The sequence below is a fragment of the Excalfactoria chinensis genome, chromosome 3 (assembly GCF_039878825.1).
Source record: "Excalfactoria chinensis isolate bCotChi1 chromosome 3, bCotChi1.hap2, whole genome shotgun sequence".
NCBI lineage: Eukaryota > Metazoa > Chordata > Aves > Galliformes > Phasianidae > Excalfactoria > Excalfactoria chinensis.
The window spans coordinates 1,051,999-1,071,063 of NC_092827.1; the positions used below are offsets into that span (position 1 = coordinate 1,051,999).

Consider the following 19,065-nt stretch of genomic DNA (forward strand, 5'->3'; position numbering starts at 1 on the left):
TGTACGGCTGGGCTCAGAACTGCACGGCTGGGCTCCGAACTGTACGGCCGGGATCGCAGCCGCCCCGCAGGCTGCCCATACCCCCCCCCAGCCCCAAGCCGAGGTCTTTCGAAGCGCCCTCCCCGTCCCTTGTTTGATTGACAGCGCCGCTGTCCACTGGGAGCGCAGGGGGCGGAGGCAGCGGGTCACGTTGGGTCTCGGCGGTCCCACGGCGGCAGCTCGGAGGTTCGGCCCGGCCCGGCCCGTCCCACCGACAGGCGGCTCTGGCCGACGCCGTAAGGCAGGAGGCGTTACTTTCGGAGCAGCCCCGCCGCTGCTCGTAGCTCCGGGGCTGATGAGCTGCTCGGGGCGCAGCGCTGCTCGGTTTGCCGGATGATGGACGCATCAAAGCCCAGCTGGTCAGTGTGTGTTGGTGAGCACATCCATGGGGCCTTCAGAGGCTGCACATTGATGAGCACTTCGAGAGGGAATAAAGAAGAGTGGGAACAGAACGCGGGGGCTGGAGCAGCTCCTGCTGTGAGCAAAGGTTGGGGAACTGGGCTGGTTCAGCTGGGAGGAGAGAAGGCTGCGGGGAGACCTCAGTGTGGGCATCCAGGACTTGAAGGGAGCGTATGAACAGGAGGGGAACGGCTGTTTGTGAGGGTGGGCAGTGATAGGACAAGGGGGAATGGTTTGAAACTGAGACAGGGGAGGTTTAGTTGGATCTGAGGAGGAAGTTTTTCATGCAGAGGGTGGTTTGCACTGACCAGGTTGCCCAAGGAGGCTGTGGATGCCCCATCAGGATGCATGGAAGGGATGCTCAGCGCTGTCATGGCTGCACAGCAGCAAGGAGCCGCTCTAGAAAGAAGTGCTCTTATGTACTTAGTGCTTTACGTGCTGTGCTTCGTTTGGAATAGGAAATAAAACGATCAGCGCCGCAATTCAAATACTTTGTTCCTTGTTCAGTACTTAGTAGAAGTTTCCCTGTAAAGCAGGTCAATGTCGGTGACAGAGGGAGGAGGAAACGCGGGTCTATGAGGAGCTGTAGCAATTCCCTTCCAAAGGTGTGACCTGGAGCAATGGGCCGAGGCCTCATTTCCTCACCTGTACCAACAGCTGGTGAGCGGGGATGGCACCGTGCTCCGGTCCTACAGCACATCTACACTGCCAGTGTCCTGGGGCTCAGCTGGACCCTGCCCTGCAGCAGCGACACACAGCGATCACCCGGTAGGACTGAAGCGGTCTGGGAAGGAAGAGCAGAGTGAGGTACGTGCTGTGCCCGCCTGCTTCAGCACCTCAGCACTAAAAGCACAGAGCCCAGCACAGCCCAGTCTCACCACACCGGCCACTTCCACGCCAACCTCACCTCTTGCTGGATGCAAGTCACTTCGGCTCCACCAGCTCCACGCGCTCAGGTGCTGAGGCAGTCTGCAGCTCATACACTCAGTTGGAGCTCTTGAATAAGGAACCGCGTTGCACGCTGCCATCAACTGCAGCTCTGCTTCAGCGCACTGCTCCTTCCAACTGTCAAACACAGGAAAAGGACTCGGTGAGCACAGTTCTATCTGTATGAACAGTTGAACCCCACGTTGTTTCCTCACTAACAGAGGAGGTACCACAAGGGCTCCCTAAACCAAACTGTTGTTGTGTGTGGCAACTTGCTGGACCTGATGGTTCAAAAGGAGAAAACCACTGATCTTCAGCACAGCTCTGAACCAGCAGCACTCAGACACTGCAGGCAAAGCTCAGCTCCAAACTGTAACCTCTCCCTCTAAATGTCCACTTTAAAACAAGAGCTGGGACTCTTTGCTTGGTGACCAGCAGCAGCTGGCGGGCACCTGAGCCAGCAGCCTGCACCTGAGAACCCCTTACACAGGGCTCAGGAGGCCTGGAGCTCAATGTGAAAAGCATTCAACGACTCAAGTGAAAAATTAAACATCTTTATTTCCTTCAGCATTTCCTCCAGCAGAAAATGACCCGTTGAGGATTTCTGAGCGTCTTTTCCCAGGACTACAGATCAGGTAACGCACACACACACACACACACACACACAAAGTTAGCAGGTTTGGGCTGTACAGTATTTTACACAGATACTGTTAAAGTGCATCAAAGAATGCCCTGCAGTGCAAGATCAAACGTGCTTGCTGGAATCACTTCTGCAAGCCAGGCTCAACTCAACGCTATCCAATGAGAGGGTCATCGTCATCAGACTGTAACTGAAGCCGGGAAAATGGACGCGGAGGAGCTACTCTGCTCCTTGTGATGACTGTTACAATGCAGGTGAAGGTGGTCAATACCAGCAGCCCCCCGATCACTATCCCAATAGCCTCGGGGAGGTGGATGCACCACTGGTCAGCCAGCAGGCACTTGGTGTGGCTGAGAGTGCCGTTGTGCGGCTGCGGTGTCAGTCCCAGGATGTGGCACATCATCGGGTAAATATCGACGTTGTTTATCACGCTCTGCTGGAAACCCCGACGGAAAGCAGGCCCGTGAGCAGCCAGGAAGGGATGCATGCTTGGGAGAGTGTTGTCGTAACCATGGTCACCTACTGGAGAAACGCAAATTCAAGAGGTAACATTGCAGCTTCCGTCTGCGTGTCAAGCACTCCCCTCCCTCTTCATCCCCCACTGCAGAAGGTGCATTAACCAAGGGCTGAGGCAGACACTAGGAGGAAGTTTTTCCCCCAGAGGGTGGTGACGCACTGAACAGGTTGCCCAAGGAGGCTGTGGATGCCCCATCCCTGCAGGCATTCAAGGCCAGGCTGGATGTGGCTCTGGGCAGCCTGGGCTGCTGGTTGGTGACCTGCACACAGCAGGGGGTTGGAGCTGGATGAGCACTGTGGGCCTGTGCAACACAGGTCATTCTGTGACTCCATGGGCAGCACCTGGATCACACACTGATGTTCCCATACCAGCCTTCAGGCACATTCCTTCCCCCACCCCAACCAACCTTTGTTTCCCCCCCATCCTGTTCCTGCCAAAGCTGAAAAGCGTGTTACCACTGCACAAGCTCCCAGCTGGAACACAAGTTTGCATCTGTTAGATTTGGATGGACACCTCCCCTTTGCAAAGCAGGCACTTCCTGAAAGCCAGGCACCTTCCCCTTGCTGGCTTTCAGTTCAAGCACGTTACCTGCTCCTGCTCATCAGATGAGGTACTTCAGGTGTCAGGCTGGCTGACACCTCCCCCCTTCCTGTTTCTAGGAAGCCACAGCTAGCAGAACTGTTCTGCAAAGTGACTCAGTTGAATGGAGTGAGCACTGATGCAGCGCTGCTACTTCTCTCTCTGTATATTTATCAGCTATTTTTAGATGCGTGAAATTGAATCCCAGCACGAAAACAGAGGAGAGCTCTATTGGAAAACACTTCAACACCTTAAATGTCAACTGGCAGAAGAGCAGCAGATGTTGGGGGGGAACCCCCCCAGGTTCCAGCTGAGGACACTCTGAAATGCTGCCTGAGATGTTCCTAAAGGAGCTTGGACTCCACTTGCTAAGCCAGGAGCAGCCCATGACACTGGGGTCAAACCCAAACCCCCTACACCAGTGTAAGTCACCATGAGCCCACACGGCGAAGTCCTACTTACGCTTCGAGAGGCCCTCGCTCTGTACAATTGTCCAGCCTTCGTCTGCTATCAGAATGATGGGCTGAATTCTCTTATTATGGCGATAGTGGAACCTGTCTGGGATTTCTTCTTTCAGATAGACTTTCATGTGACGATCATCGCACTGTTTCAGTAAGTTGTACACGTATTTTTTATCTGCCAGGAAAGAAAACGCATGTGAAACAACTGGAAATGAGGTCTTTTGTACTGCAGTTATCTGTCGTTAAACCTGAGATCCATTTTTTCTCCCCCCAGACAGTTACTTTTACAAGGCAGTGATTGCTGCTCATCCCCAATGAAATGCCACACGCACCAAGGTGGACATCACCGCTTGCTGCCCCTGATGTCAGCTGTTTTGTGTCTAGGCCTGAGAACCCACAGCTCAGCTTACCTTGCGCTTCTGGGGCTGCGAGGTGCAAAGTTCAAGCAGAGAAATCAAAAGAAAATCAGACCCTACAGGAGCCAATAGCTGATCCAAAGCAGTTTCATGCTCCTTGTGAACCTCAACTGGACAGAATACACGAGCAACAAGGGAGCGGGCACATTATGTGCCTAGCTCTGCTCTCTGTAAGCTGCACATTATGTGCCTAGCTCTGCTCTCCGTAAGCTGCGCCGTGACCACCTTCATCAGCCATGGCGATTCACAAGCAATCCCTCAGCCCACTGACTGCCAAAGCAAAGTCAATTCTAAACAGACGGCGTGCCACAGCAGCAAGGCAAGAAAAGACTTAAAACTACCACATACCGTTCTTTGGCAGCACTGCAGCAACTGGACTCCTGTCAATTAGAGTATAGTTACCACGACCAATACAGTTATCCAGGACGATCAGCTTCTTTGGGGAGCACTGGGCCATCCCATGATCACTGGTTATGATGACATTAATAGCGTCCCACAAACCCGATGCCTTCAGTTGACTAGTAAGGAATCCAATGTGTTGATCCACTTGCTCTAACACTCGGCGCATGTTCTCAGTATCCTCCGGTCCGTACTTGTGCCCACTCGCATCTGGTTCTTCCCAATACAGTGTAGCAAAATTGACGACGGGATCAGAGCTGTTCAGCCACCTAATGATCTTCTCCACTCTCTCCTCAAACGTCACTGAGAAGTTATACTTCATGAAGAAGCGAGGGGTCGTGTTGTTAATCCTCACATCAGTTCCGGGCCACATGGCAGCAGCACTCGTCCCGTTTCTCTGCTGTTGGTTTGTCACCCAAATCGGGACCGCTTCGTTCCACCAGAAGGGATCCGAGTCATTGAACTGCGAGAACTTCTTCTTGGCATCTGGATCGTACATGTCGTTAGCCACGATGCCATGGCTTTCCTCATACAAACCCGTCACGATGCTGTAATGGTTTGGGAAAGTCTTGGTGATGAAAGCATTTGTGACCTGCTTTACAAGCACACCATCCTCAATGAGCTCCCGGAGGTGAGGAAGGCTGTAAGTTTCCAAGTAATCAGCCCTGAATCCATCAAAGGACACCAAGAGCAGCCTGGGGGCCGAGCTGCCCGAGCAGCTGACGATAGCAGACACAAACAGCACTACCAGCAAGTTCATCCTCAGCGCCTCCAAACGCTCCCAGCGATTAATGCGATGCACCTGTGGAGTTCAGAGAGATGAGATGTAATATAAAGGGCTGCACCTCACACACACCTCCCTCACAGGGTCACTGCGGTAAACAACCACCCAAGCCAACAGCAAGTTCCCCGTCTGGCTTCGGAACCTCCCACCTGCAAAGCGGCTCATGGAGCAAAACAAACCAGCAAGGAGGCGACCTTCAGACCCGGCTGCATTGAGGGACGACCCAACCGCCGTCCCGCTTCTCCCCCATCCAGGTGCAGGCAGCAGCTCCCCCCCACCCCTCACCCCTCACTTCTGCTTTCCCGCCCAGCCGCCCCGCTTCCCTTCCCTCACACCGGGCGGCCTCAGGGCAGGAGGGCAGCGCTGCGGGACGGGGCGCTCGGCCCCACACGGCCCCACACGGCCCCACACGGCCCCACACGGCCCCACACGGCCCCACACGGCACCCACGGCCCCACACGGCCCCCCCAGCCCCCCCGGCCCGCAGTCAGCGCGGTGTCCCAGCGCTCCCTATGGCAGCTCGGGGCCGTGCCCGCCGCCCTCTGGGTCACAGCCCTGCCCTCCCCCGCCGGCTCCAGGCCCGCAGTGCCACCCGTTGAACCCTGAGGAAGCGGACTTGCCCCGGGCCGGGCGCTGCGCGGCGCTCCGTACGGCAGCAGGCCGCCCTCCCCCGGCTCCCCCCGCCATACCCGCTGCCCGCCGCTCCCCTCACGGCCCCAACCGCCGCCAACGACCGCGGGGAGGGATGGGGGGCGGGCTCCGCCGCCGCTTCGGCGGGTCGCGATTGGTCGGGCCTCCCGCGAGGGGAGGCTCTGATTGGCTTCGGTTTGAGTGGGCGTGGCGAGGTGGGGAGCGGGGCTGGGGGGGCGTTGGAACGGGCGGTGCTGGGGGGGGGGAAGTGAATTGGGAGTGAGTTAAAGGCCGTGGGGAAGGATAAGTGAGTTTGTAGTCCAGGTGTGGTTTATCTCGTACAGTGCGGAACACAAAGATTTTAGGCACCAAAGGTGACTGCTAACCCGCTTTGGCAATGGGCTCCTGGGACGCCTCTTCCCCCACTGCTTCCTCGGTCCAGGTCCGGTTCCGTTGGCAGTGCATGCCCACAAGGCATGGATTTGTGTGTATGTTTATGTTAGAGAAGGAAGACTGGGATCTGCCAAGAGGTTTCATCACCTTAATCCCTCCCTGTACCGTAGTTCACCCCACCTGCATCTGTGTAGGCATCTGAGGCAGCAGCAGGTGTGAAACCCAGCCCAGCTGCCTCAGCAGCGGAGCAGGAGAGCCATGAGATGCACTTGTTTGTGTCGGGGGGTTTAGGGAGCGATGAAGCTGAATATTGAAGGAGAAACATCTTTTTCTCTGTATTTATCCATTCGTTTCAGCTCCTGGCGCCCATTTCACCTGAAGGACAAGCTGTACGAATAGAGGCAGCACGGAGCCCTTTGCCCCACGTCCCCTCAAGCTGTCGATGGCACGATACCCATCCCTGTGTGATGGGGCCGTACCTGAGCCCCATTGCAGCCGGGCTGCCTGCAGGCGCAGTGATTTGGAGCTAAACAAGGGCGTTGAAAGGATGCCAGGCTCCAAAGGCAAACAGCAATGTTTTCCTTGGAGCCGCTGTGAACGTAAAGTCAATATTTCTCAGGCTGTCAGGTATCCCAACGTAACCATGGAGCTGGGGAGCCAAGTGGTACAAACGGAACGCAGAGACCACTATGAAGGCCTCGGAAACATCCGAATCAGTGATAATAGTTGAGGCTCTGCTGCTGAGAACACCTGCTATTTTTAACTACAGGTCATTTATAATACACAAATCGAGTGTCTGGTGCAAAATTATATGGTATTATTTCTGTTTCCCAGTGGATTAGTGTCTGTGGCCCTCAGCACCACACAGCACAGGAGCTGCTGAGCAACGCGGGCTGCTGCCGGCCCCGCCATGGTGACTCGGTGTGATCACACCTGATGGCCAAAGGCCGGCTCCTGCTGGAGTGCTTCCCTCTGCTTTGTTTCCTTATGAGATCTGAAGGAGAGTGCTGCTGTGGCTGCACGGATCAGCAGGTGACATGAAACCAAGAGGAATCGTGTTTGAGGAGGTGAACTAACTATATACGCTACAGAACTTTTCAGCATCCCTACTCAGCCTCTTGTCCCCCACTGATGAGATCCTGAATGAACCCCTATTACGTAAAAGCTGAGACTGAACATGTTGCAAGCAAGTTGGCCTGCTGTTATTTTCCAAGTACGTGGCGCAGTCAGGAGGGAAAATGAAGTTGCAATTTCCTTGTAATATGTCTGCAAACCATCAACAGGCTTCCTCCCCGAGCCCACGGGGCAGGCCTGACCATGTCTTATGTCCTATGTCCTTGGACTGCGTGTTGCAAAGCTTTGGGCACGCTGGTGCTTTCATGTTTGTAAAAGCACAGTCCTGAATGGCCAGGAGTAGCGGTGGGTTTTGCAGTGAGTGCTGTCAAGTGCAAACGGCCCATGGAGATGCTAAGATCCCTGAGACACCAATAAACACCATTTACTATCGTTCAGTTTTAGGTCCAGCTGTTTCCAAGCAGTCTGACTGTTGTATTTTTATCCCATTTTCTTGTCTCTCCCATAGCTGGAAAGAGATTATCTGGAACAAGCAAAGACATCTTAGTTTGTTTGGGTCGTGAAGGAAGATCTGTATGTTCCCTGCTTGGACTGTGTGACTGTCTACATGGAGAACAAACAGAACTGAAGGGCCTTAGTGATGGAGGCACTGAAATTGTATTGTAAGCAGCAGGGCGCTTAGTGACAAGGGACTTACAGAACTGAAAGCAGAAGGTAAAAGATTGTTTCTGTCTTCCTTACAGATGAAATGCAGTGGTCGTAAACCAGCAGCCAATCCCTGTAATGTGACTCGAAAAGCACCTGGTTTCCACCTGTATAAATGCAGAGTTGCAGCTGTGCTCGCTGCAGGGCTGTATTGCTGTCATCAGTGACTGCTGGCCCTGTGCTCCTAGTGAGGACGTGGGGGGAAAGGGAACACAGCTCACTCATGGCACTGACTAATTAAACCAACCTCCAGTGCCTTTGTTTTCCAGAACACCTGCACGCTGCACTTTTGTGATGCATTTTACCTGTGATATTGTGTACCGTCCAGCAGGTGCTGCTGCACCCTGCCAGTGCCTCTGTGGATTAGAAGTAATTTGATGCACTGCTGTACAGCCGTACTTTGCTCTTCACTTGGCTCCGAAGGAAGCGTGTGAGTGCCCTGATCCCTTTCCTCCTTGGTGACTTGCCAGCAGGGTGACAAAGAAGGGAAGTTTGCTCATCCTAGAATACCCAACCCTGCATGCCCCATAGGAGAAAGGCTTGCAAGTCAGTGGGAGGTGCTTATCAAGGCTGCACTTGACCAGATGCAGAAACGAAAGTGTATTGCTGTGAAAAGTGAAGAAATGTAAGTGCTTTCTTGACAGCAAGAGATACGCATTAAAATGCACATATATATAAAAGTTACCAGCAGGTTCACTGATTTTCCTGTTTCTCAAGCTCCGCATATTTTTAGCTCCCTCCCCGTTACACAGCAGCTCCCACAGGGCTCCTTCCTGCAGTTCTGTGCTCTGGATTGCTCTTCCTTCTCTTCCTTGCCCAAAGAGGCTGTGGATGCCCCATTCCTGCAGGCATTCAAGGCCAGGCTGGATGTGGCTCTGGGCAGCCTGGGCTGCTGGTTGGTGACCTGCACACAGCAGGAACTGGATGAGCACTGTGGGCCTTTGCAACCCAGGCCATGCTGTGATTCTGTGATTCCTTCAACTGCACGGTTTCACTCAACCCACTGTCAGCAGGCCCTTCTGTTTTGGATAAGGGAAGGGGATTTGTCTGGAGCATGGTTCTCAGGACTCCACCTTCTTGCTGCGAGCTTTGCATGGAGGGAATCCCATACAGTCCTCAATTAGGCAACATTTAGACAGAGTTTTGTAACACAGTTCTGTCCCTAACGCTGCTCAGTTTGTTTTCTCTTAATAGCAAGAATCCTTCCGTGCAACCGGAATGTAACCTTTGTTTTAGCTGAAGCAGCGCTTTCTGGCTATAAAGGCAACTACAGGCATCTCAGCGTAGGAAGGTTTTATCTGCCAGTTCCAGTGATGCACTAAGTGCTGTGATAGCAGTCATTTAGGTGGATGGTTGTAAAAGCTTCTGGAAGTTTGCGATCTGGATTTCCCAGCACGTGTTTTGCAGTCTCTTGTTTAGGACTTGTGCAGGTGTGAGCTAAAAGATCTCAATAATCTCCGATATCTGCATCTTCCTGGTGGCCCCAGTAGGGAATTGAAACTTTGCTGTAGTGCTTTTCCTCACAGTTGTGGTATTAAACATCAATCTGAGAATGATTTAGGCACTTTCCAGGTTATCTGAGAGCCTTAGAGGGTGAATCTCAGTTGAATAAGCTCAGTAATTATATTGCTTTTGATAGTTAACTTTATTAATCATCTAAAAAGTTCAATGTCAAAGTAATGGCAATAAACTGCAGCCATAAATTTCAGGCATGCAGCAGCTGCTGCTTGGTGGCGTGAATCATGATGCGTTCCCCAGTCATTCCATTTGGAGATGGCTGAAAACGTGATCTTTCCTCTTAAGTACCTCAGACCACTCTGCTCCTTTAGCAATCCAACCTGCAGCTCTTTGGGAATCACAAGGATTTTTAGTGAGCCCCAAACTCACCATGTTGGGTCAGGAGAACGCCCCCCTCTCCCTGTTTCCATTCAAGTGGAATTAACCCAACTTTGGAAACTTGGGTCTATGTCATACAAATGTGGAGATTCATAACATAAAAGCAGTCGTAACTAATGCAATATTAAAGTTTGATGCTCAAGGAAGATGCTTTTTTTTTTAGTTCTGGACACAGCATTTTATGCTTTTTTATTTTTTAATTGGTATTTTTTTATCATGATCCCGCATGGTCGATTGATAATGCTGTAACTGCTGAAATATCACAGCCTGCTTGTATTGCTGCGACTGCTTTCCCTTCTCTTTGACTCTACGCTTCTATGTATTGAGAAGAAGAGCAAACGAGTAATGCCTGCCTTTCTATCTCTTTACACAAGTGAAAGAATGCCTATCTTTTTGTCATAGCTTTCCAATATGGTTAGGTGCTTCATCTTTTTTTTTTCACTGTACTTAGCCAGGAAGAACAAAAGGTGATGATAATCCCTAAGACAGAGTTGCCAGCAGCCAGACTGAAAAAGGAGTTAAAGGGAGACAACCTTATCTGTTGCTTCAGTGGAAACATAGTTGTTGATTTAAAGCTCTTAGTAAATGATTATTGGAGATCTGTCATGTGTAGCAACACTCAATAAGTGTAGCACAGACCTTGCTTCCTCCTAAGGAGCAGATATCTGTCAACATCTCACTTCAGTTGCAGACTTTTAAGGTGCCAGAAGGAAGGTAAAATCACCAGCCAGTGGTCATGGAAGATCAGACCGCTACCTACATTAATCAAAACATTGACAACTCCAATATCTATGAGATGCCAGACGCTGAGGAAGACAAAGGGAATCATCTTTATGATCATGTCCCAGAAGATCCAGCTTCTCTATCTTTCACCACTACTATGCCAGAGATGATGGATCTTAGCCAAGAGAGCAATGAAGGCAGCCGCAGAAGTTCAGTGGCTTCTCAGCACGGGCCTGATGGGGAGAGTAGTTCTTCCTCTGAGCACAGTGCTGCCGATGAGCACCCGTACCAGGACGTGGGACAGATGAGCCCAGCTCAGGAAGACAACCCCATGACATTTGAGAGCAGCGTGTTTTGTCCTCCCGGTTTCCACTTGCGTCGGAGCCAGAGCAATCCCACCTCCCCGACCTCCCTCAAGTTCCCACATGGCAGTAACACAGGAGAAAACAACAACTTTGAGGAAGATTACGAGATTTTCATGTTTGTAAAGGTAAGAGCTTGAGCACTTCTAAGAATACACTAGCTTTACACCACAGTCAGCCCACGTGTCCTTCACGTCAGTAACCTCCATCAGGCACATAAGGAGAATTCTTGTGTGGAGGTGCCTGGATTTCTTCCAGCTCAGGCGGGAGGATGAAATGCTGAAGGTGTTGTGGTTGTTGCCACAATTCTTTAATTCTCTTACTTGATCTGGCTTAGTTAGGCTGGTTCAGTTATTGCCACGTTTCATTACCCAGTAACGCCAATGTGACGGTTATTAATGCTATGGAGAAAACAGCATCTGTAGTTCGAACGATGGCAGTAAAATTTCTTCATATGCTCATCTCTGAGAGAGGTCTTCCTTTTATTGCTTTCAGTATTTAGACAAATGTATTTTTGTGATCCAAGAACAATTTTCAGCTCTCTCCACCTATGGCAGATTTACAAGATGCAGCATGCTCCTGCTAATAGAGCCATTGCTGGAAGTGACTAATGGAGGTCCAATATCCTAAAGTGATACCTTCTTTTATATTTTTAATGAAATAATGAATGTTTTTCTCTGCAAATAGTTTCATGAATGTAAAAAAGTTTATACTGAATGTTAATCATGTGCAATGAAGCATATGAACACCACTCAGGAATATCGAGAGTATGACATGTCCTCCTGTTTTCAGTCTTATCTAGGTTATCTCTAACTGATGCTTTTATGGCTTTGAAAACATTCAGAGTGCAGATTCAGCACTTACACTGATCAGTCTGAGCCAATGTTCCCAGTGCTGGAGATATGGGCATGCTGGGGAGAGTCCTGGGGGGGACATGGAGGGTCTGGAGCAGCTCTGCTGGGAGGGGACACAGAGTGGAGTCCAGGAGCTGCCCCGGCACAGGGAGGAGGGAGCTGAGGGGGTCCTCACTGGGGATGTCCCTCATCCCCTGGCCGTGGTGCTGGGCACTGGGACCAGATGGACCCAGAGGTTCCTTCCAACCTCAACCATTCTGTGCCAATGTGAAGGATTAATTATTTTGTGGAGGAAAATATTTTCCTTTGTTAAAATTCCCTTGTTTTCTATCGTGCTGTTTTTCCTTTTTAATAAATAGGTCATTATGTATTAGAAAACATAACAAATTTCCTCCATTTTTTAACTTTCCTAAGCAAAACAATTCCTTCAGCCTGTCTTCAAGCCTGAGCTGCGACTTGTAGGCTTGGAGTGATTTGATGTGTTGTAGGCTTTTTGGTTTGTTTGGTTTTTGATCTCTTCCAGACCCTCTCCCATGCACCTGTAGATTTCTTCTGTTCTGGTTTGCAGGTACAGACAATGTATTTAGCAGTATCAGAAAAAGTAGTGCAGAAAGGGCTTCTTTAACACATAATTTGCCATCCCTCTAGCCAGGACGCTTTTTGTGCTATATTTTAGCATATCACATATTTCTTGGTCTTCTAACATGTAGAATTACCAAGTTCATCTTCTGCTGTTCTTCCAGTAGAAACAGCCACTTAGTGCTCTCCTGTTTGCATACAGCTATGGAGCAGCACTTTTGCCCATCTGTGCCGTTTGTTTTACTTTGAGAGCATCAGGTTTCTCTTAGTGTTGAGATCTGGTGCAATGAAAACAGTGGGGTTCTGCAGGCAGAGAATTACTCTGCTAGAAATGCAGTGTGAAGAACACTATTACTGATGCTTTCTCTCTACTGACTTGGGGTCCATGGGATGGCTCATGGTGATTGAAGGGGCTGGCACAGCTGTGTAACAGCAGCTCCAAATGTGGACCCACACCGGGAGCTGTTACTGCACAGTGACTGCAGCAAGAGCAAATATACTGCAGGTCTGTGGGTCACACTGAGGGAAAATTAATTTAATTTTAATTAATTAATTGCAGATTTACCTGCTTGCTTCTTTTCCATGTGTTTCCTCTTTTTTGACTCACTCGTAGGTGTTCCGAAAATAGGGATTGTCATGCCTGCCCATTTTATTCTTTCCTTTCCAACCATTTTGGGTCCTTCCGTTACATGTGAAAAGATCGATTTTAGATTGATTACTGTTGTGTTCATACTATCCCTGACATCTGCATAGCAGCACTGCCAGCTGTGGAATGACTTCTGCCCAAGATGGAGTGATTTGTATTACTTGCAATTACTTATTTCAGAAGAAATCCCTAAAAACTGTTTCTGCTGAGACCGGTGTTTTCAAACAGTGAAGCCATATGTAGTCCCTGCAGAGCAGCTGGTGATGATATGTGTAAATTATTTTGGTAACTATGAGAAGAAAGCTGCTTTTCCTCTCTGCTCCTTGTTTTCTTTGTATATAGAGGGCTGGGTTGAATCTTAGAATCACAGCATCATAGAATCACAAGGTTGGAAAGGACCTACAAGATCATCTAGTCCAACTGTCCTCCCATTTCCATTGCTACCACAGTTGGGCTATACCCAACTTAAGCTATTGGCTGCTAAGCTCCTTTTGCAACAGAAAGTTAACTAAATGGTGTGATGGGATGCCCACCTGTGTGATCAGGTGTAGGCACAAGCTGTAGGACATGGTTAGATGCGCCATAGGCCCCACCGATTGTGCTGAGCAGCAATCTCATTCGGCTTTCCAACCACAGGTGCTGGTTGAGGTGCCCTATGGTTTCCTTCCTGACCTCCAGCTTCCACTGCAGAAGTCCTTGGATCTCCTACACATCCTCTCACATATCTGTTTATAGATTTCTCAGCTATCCTAGGGCCTCTCTAATGGCTCTGGATGTCTAGACTCAGCCCTTCAAACCAAGCCATAAACCTTCCCTGCATACAGTGGCTGGTCACTGGAATCACTGAGGCTGGATGCCACCAGCAGCAGCTTAAACACAAAACCTGGATGACAAATTAGGGGTACCACTAGGTGAGATTTTTGCCATCCTTGTCAGACTGGAAACAAGCACCAGGCTGATTTCCTCAGGCTACTTCATTCCTCACTTCTTGCAGTGACTGCACTCGGCAGCAGCTGAAGCCCAACAGTGAGCAGATTTGGGATGCTGGACAGCTCAGGCGTTCAGATAAGAGCTCACTGCCAACACCAAGAACCAGCACTCTTCTTTTTAACTCCTTTTTAATTAACAGCAACCTCCATGTATGATTCCTTCAACTATGTTTGTTTTGTACTTTCCATCCTGCTGGAGTAGAAGAACCAGCTGGATTTACTACAGACCTAAATGAAGCTGCCTTCTGTGGGAGAAAAATGAGGAGGAAGTATATCAGTCTAGCGTGAGTCATTGACGTGTTATCTGGTTTTGATAGCTGAACCTATGGGTGAACTTTTTCATATCAGAAGCGATACAACTGCTGTTGATGTTTTACTGCTGGTACATCTCTGATAGTGTTGCTAAGTGCTGGTGACCTTGATGAAGATGGTACCATACAATTAGAAACAGATGAGAAAGAAACTGGTTAGTGCAAAGGTCTGTGTTCAGTACAGTGTCCAAAAGCAGAATTGTCATTGAGGAATTAATTGGGTTTCTGTTGCAACTTCCATGTGGCCACCTCCAAGCAGGTGCTGAGGAAGTAAAACTCCAGAGCAAGAGAAAATTACTATTTCCCTGATTCTATGTCTGTACACATGAGTCACAGAAAGGTGAAAATCTGCATGTTCACCAAGATTATTTGTGTTGGCTCATGGTAAACCAAAGGGAAGTTCATGGGTCTAGAGGTGACCTTCTGGGGACATGAAACTGCATCCTTGGCTGTCACTGCCAGCCTCATCATGTCATATATAACTCATAACAGAACAGGGTCCACCTGTGCTCTTACTTGGGTTGGAAGGCTGTTTCAGAGCGACGCTGTTCTGTGGTTTGACATCTTAATCTAATTTCCAAATTATATGTATTCATGTGCAGCTAATATGTCTATGTTCTCATGCCAGCGTGCCCTGCTAGCATTCCTTCCTTCAGTCAGCACTTCTGGGTCATTTTAGGCTCAGGCTTTCTGGAGTTGTTTTGGTCTAACTAAGCAAATCTGTTCTGCACACGTTCTTTGCAGGAAGGTGCCTCTTCTCACAGCTGCATCCTGTGCCCAATTGCTTCTGTTTCTGTGGGCAGACCAAACAAGAAGCAAGAAAGGGTTCTTTTAATACCTTCCTTAAGATTCCTACCATCAGTTAGGTAAACACGCCATTCTGTTTGAAATGAAATGTCCCCACATAAACACGGAATAGGGTCAGTCAGAAATCCATTAATTTCTTGGTTCCTTTCACCAGTTTTCACTTATCCCGACACCTGTTTTCCTTTCAGAAACTATATATATATTTTTTTTCCCTAACATCTTTATATTGGTTCCTCGCCTTCCTGCAGAAGCCCTAACACTCTTGAAAATGTGGTTTGAATTTTGAGTGGTGCTGTGCAGAACCAGGGGTTGGACTCAGTGTTCCCCATGGGTCCCTTCCAGCTCGGGACACTGTGATTCTGTGACTCTGATTCCCACCATCCCTCTGTGTACTCTCTGGTCCTGAGCTTTGACTTCCTCGGGTCCAAAGGGCTTCTATCTGGATCCCTAAGTGAAATCTAGATACAGTTGTTCCCTTATCTGTATTACTGCACTCTGGTTGATCTTAGCACTGTGTATAGACTCTCACAGCTATATCCCTGTAGCTTAGGGATTGCTTGGGAAGAACACAGAAGTGGAAGGCTGCCTGTGAATATCTGTGTATTTAGTCTCGGTCCACCTACACTGATGCCATTCTTGGATGTTTTTAAGAAGGATTTGATTCAAAAACCTGGCCATCAGGGGAGCGCTGATCTGTGGCCCACAGAATGGGTCACTTCTATTCCATAAATAGGGATCCTTATCTGTAGCTCTGGTGCTTTGGTTGCCCCTCCCTGCATGAAGGTCTTTGTTGGGCAGAAATGACACATGGCTGGTCACGGCCTCAACGCTGCCAGCTCCTCTTTCAACAAGAAGCACAGATGAAGTCATTTAAACTTAACAAGATTTTGTTTTCCTTCTTCATTTTAACATCTGCTAGCAGGAACCTTTCCAGAATAGCTCTGGAGAAAATAGTGTGAGAATCCTTGTTGCAACTGTGAGAAGTATTGAACTACATCAGTGTGGACAGGATCTGCCATGCTGAGGCAGAAGATGAGATGTTGTACTGAGGGATGTGGTTTGGTGGGGAAGTATTGGTGGTAGGTGGGTGGTTGGACAGGATGATCTTGGAGGTGTTTTCCAACCTTGGTGATTCTCTAATTCTCCCCTGGGCACAGAAGGCAGGTGCTAAGTGCTAACCCTGGGACACAGCACAGGCTTCCTAAGGAAGTTGCCTACTCTAATGGTTTAGTGTTGGTGTTGGAGACATGTCAAGCATGCCACAGAAAGTCAGTGTTTTTCCTTGTTCCTTTACAAGTGAGCGCAGTTCCTGGTTACGCTGTGCATAGCTACAAAATGACACAACAAAGAACACCTCAGCTGAAACAAAAAGCAAAACCAACGCCAAAAAAATCCCCCTGAGACTGTTTCATTCCTGTGCCACGCTGCAGGGCTGCATACCGCACTGGGTTGAATGCAGGGCTGCATACCGCACTGGGTTGAATGCAGGGCTGCATACCGCACTGGGTTGAATGCAGGGCTGCATACATACCGCACTGGGTGCATTCCTGCTGGGTCAGCCCCCACCTCCTGTAACGCAGGTGCCCGGTATACAGCTCCTTGCAAAAGTTCGAGGCAGCAAATTCATTGCCGTGGGGCTCCTCCCTGAGTGATTGCGGGGAATGAAGTTTGGACCGAGAGGAGTTCCTTGGAGGCACCGGGTGCTGATTGGCCCCCGGGCACAGCAGCTGATAACAGCTAAAAATAGTCGGGTATAAAAGCAGAGGCAGCAGCCGGGCTGCTCTGGCCGGGGAGGAGAGGCTGCTCCTGAGCGCCGAGGAACGCTTTGTGCAGCTTAATTCCCCTTAACAATTAACTTGTCAGAGGAGGACACCGGAATGCGTGACTCAGGGCGGAAGGAGCCGCGTTCTGGTTTTAAAGCTCACAGGTCACGTCCAAGGGCAGGTTGTCCTGCAGGTGGCCGTTGGTGTGTCTTTGGAAGCGTGCCTGAAGGATGCCTGCGTGCTTTGTGTGCAAGGATGTACACACATGCACCAAGAGCATGCTCTGCCTGCGGGGTGCTGAGTGCTCTGAGAAGCTTATGGGGCTCTCATACAGCATCCAGGACTCTGCTCTTAGCCCTGCTGCTGGCTGCAGGGCAGCGTGCTTGCACTTCCCTTTCTGCCTTCTGTTCCAAGCTGCAGGCACTGGGATGGGAGTGTTGGCCACAGCACTGAATGCAATGCGGGATGAACTTGTGAGTGCCTGAAGCACCCTGCAAAAAGGAGGAAGAAGTTGCATGGAACTGAAAGCAGAGTGGCATCAGGGAGAGCATTAGTGAGCCCTAAAAATAGGTGGCAGTATCAGCCCTATCAATAACCACTCCCTCATGCATTCACTCCAGTCTCTGTGAGTCCTCCTCTTTGATTTGGAGCAGCTTTGTACTATGGAATTTGGATGGGTGGATTCCTGTTTGGTGTCATTCTAGGTTTTGTTTTATTTTTTCTGGCATATAATAGCTTTGTCACATCCTGCAGCGCTGGCAGATGACCTGGCTGACTTGCCTTCAGCTCTCATTTGATACAATTAATTATCTGCAAAGGTCACTTATAACTGCCTGGCCACTTTCCCTTTCATAGGAACGTTCAATAACTTTCACTCATGGAAGTTAACTTTCACTCATGAAATAACTTTCACACATGAGAGATCACTTGTAGCAAACAGGATAATTGCAGAGGATGCTGGTTTGGTAATTGCATAGATTAGAGATTTTAGGAGAGCCAGCAGGAGCAGTGCTGGTGGAAGCTCCCACCCCAGCCCTCTTAGCAGCACACCTGGCTTCACCTCCTGAGCTCTTTGCCTTTCTAAGCACAGTGGGGCTGTGTTAATGTGAATCTGAGAGGAGGGAGCCTGAGGGCCCCTTCCTCGTGCCATCATCTCCAGGAAGATTTGGGCTTTCTCACATCATGGACACCCTGATGTATGTTTCGGTTGGCATCAAGCTTTTGCTTGCTGCTTGACTAAGGGTGGAAATTGTTAACAATTGTAAAGGGCTCCATACCCCATTAAGACTTTTCTAACTAATGTAGATCTCTCAGTAGTCATCTGGTGCAAGGGTAGATGTGGCACTTAGGGCACTTAAGGATGTGGTTAGTGGACATGGAGGGATGGGTTGGGGTTGGACTTGGTGATCTTAGAGGGCTTTTCCAATCCTATGATCATGTGATTCTGTGATAATTGTCACTGAGGTCACTGCAGTGAGGGCAGCTCTGGGCTTTGGCCATTCAGTCACCTGTGGAGTTGTTTCCAGACCAGGGATGTTCAGAGGGTGGTGACGCACTGAACAGGTTGCCCAAGGAGGCTGTGGATGCCCCATCCCTGCAGGCATTCAAGGCCAGGCTGGATGTGGCTCTGGGCAGCCTGGGCTGCTGGTTGGTGACCTGCACACAGCAGGGGGTTGGAGCTGGATGAGCACTGTGGGCCTTTGCAACACAGGCCATGCTGTGATTCTGTGACCCACGTGTTCCTAAGAAAAGCAATAGGTGCCACACGTGTTGTGGAAACCTTGGGATTTACGGAAAAAGTCAAAATTTTTGGCAAGTTTTCCATCTTTTATCTTTCTGTTTGGACTACCAAATCTTCTCGGTTCAAAGGGATTTAAAGGACACCCCATTGCTATTTAGACTGTGCTCAGAGCTGAAGCTCACACTGGGATTTACCTTCAGACTTAAGCTAAGCTCTGTAAGATTTGCCACCACTCTCTTTCAGTGGCCTCAGAAGCCCAGAGGAGCTGTGCATGGTGGCAGATATCACTGGGGGATGTGAACAACCTGTGAGCACAGCTGCAGAAGAGAGGTTTGTGGCTGTGCCCAGCTGACCACACTGCCTCCGTTTGTGTCTTCTTAAGCAAAAATTAAAATGAGATCCAACCAAGCCAACGTCAGGTGCTTCAAGAC

General features: G+C 49.7%; 2 protein-coding genes across 3 annotated transcripts in view; one reads left to right on the plus strand and one right to left on the minus strand.

Annotated features, from left to right (window-relative positions):
• Positions 1-1,898: 1,898 nt before the first annotated feature.
• ENPP4 (ectonucleotide pyrophosphatase/phosphodiesterase 4) lies at positions 1,899-5,970 on the minus strand. Of its 2 annotated transcripts, none has more exons than XM_072332120.1 (4): positions 5,851-5,970; positions 4,327-5,179; positions 3,564-3,737; positions 1,899-2,527 (listed from the first exon to the last, which is right to left on the minus strand). In XM_072332120.1, the coding sequence occupies exons 2-4, from the start codon at positions 5,135-5,137 to the stop codon at positions 2,160-2,162; spliced, it is 1,353 nt and encodes a 450-aa protein (XP_072188221.1). In that variant the 5' UTR covers positions 5,138-5,179; positions 5,851-5,970; the 3' UTR covers positions 1,899-2,159. The 2 variants fall into 2 exon arrangements, with proteins under 2 accessions (XP_072188221.1, XP_072188223.1); XM_072332122.1 differs by having other exon boundaries at positions 5,782-5,903.
• Positions 5,971-10,595: 4,625 nt separating this feature from the next.
• CLIC5 (chloride intracellular channel 5) overlaps positions 10,596-19,065 on the plus strand; it is a 60,701-nt gene continuing 52,231 nt past the window's right edge. The window contains exon 1 of the mRNA XM_072332115.1: positions 10,596-11,072. Coding sequence (XP_072188216.1) covers positions 10,596-11,072 — 477 coding nt within the window. The remainder of the gene's footprint in view (positions 11,073-19,065) is intronic.

What these genes read in the sequence shown, in the direction of transcription:
- ENPP4 (XM_072332120.1), bottom strand. Translation starts at nt 5,137, where the DNA reads ATGAACTTGCTGGTAGTGCTGTTTGTGTCTGCTATCGTCAGCTGCTCG. An exon ending in TGCAGTGCTGCCAAAGAACG is followed by an intron (nt 3,738 to 4,326) that starts GTATGTGGTAGT and finishes CTTTCCTGGCAG; the next exon opens with ATAAAAAATACGTGTACAAC. An exon ending in GAGCGAGGGCCTCTCGAAGC is followed by an intron (nt 2,528 to 3,563) that starts GTAAGTAGGACT and finishes GCGTTTCTCCAG; the next exon opens with TAGGTGACCATGGTTACGAC.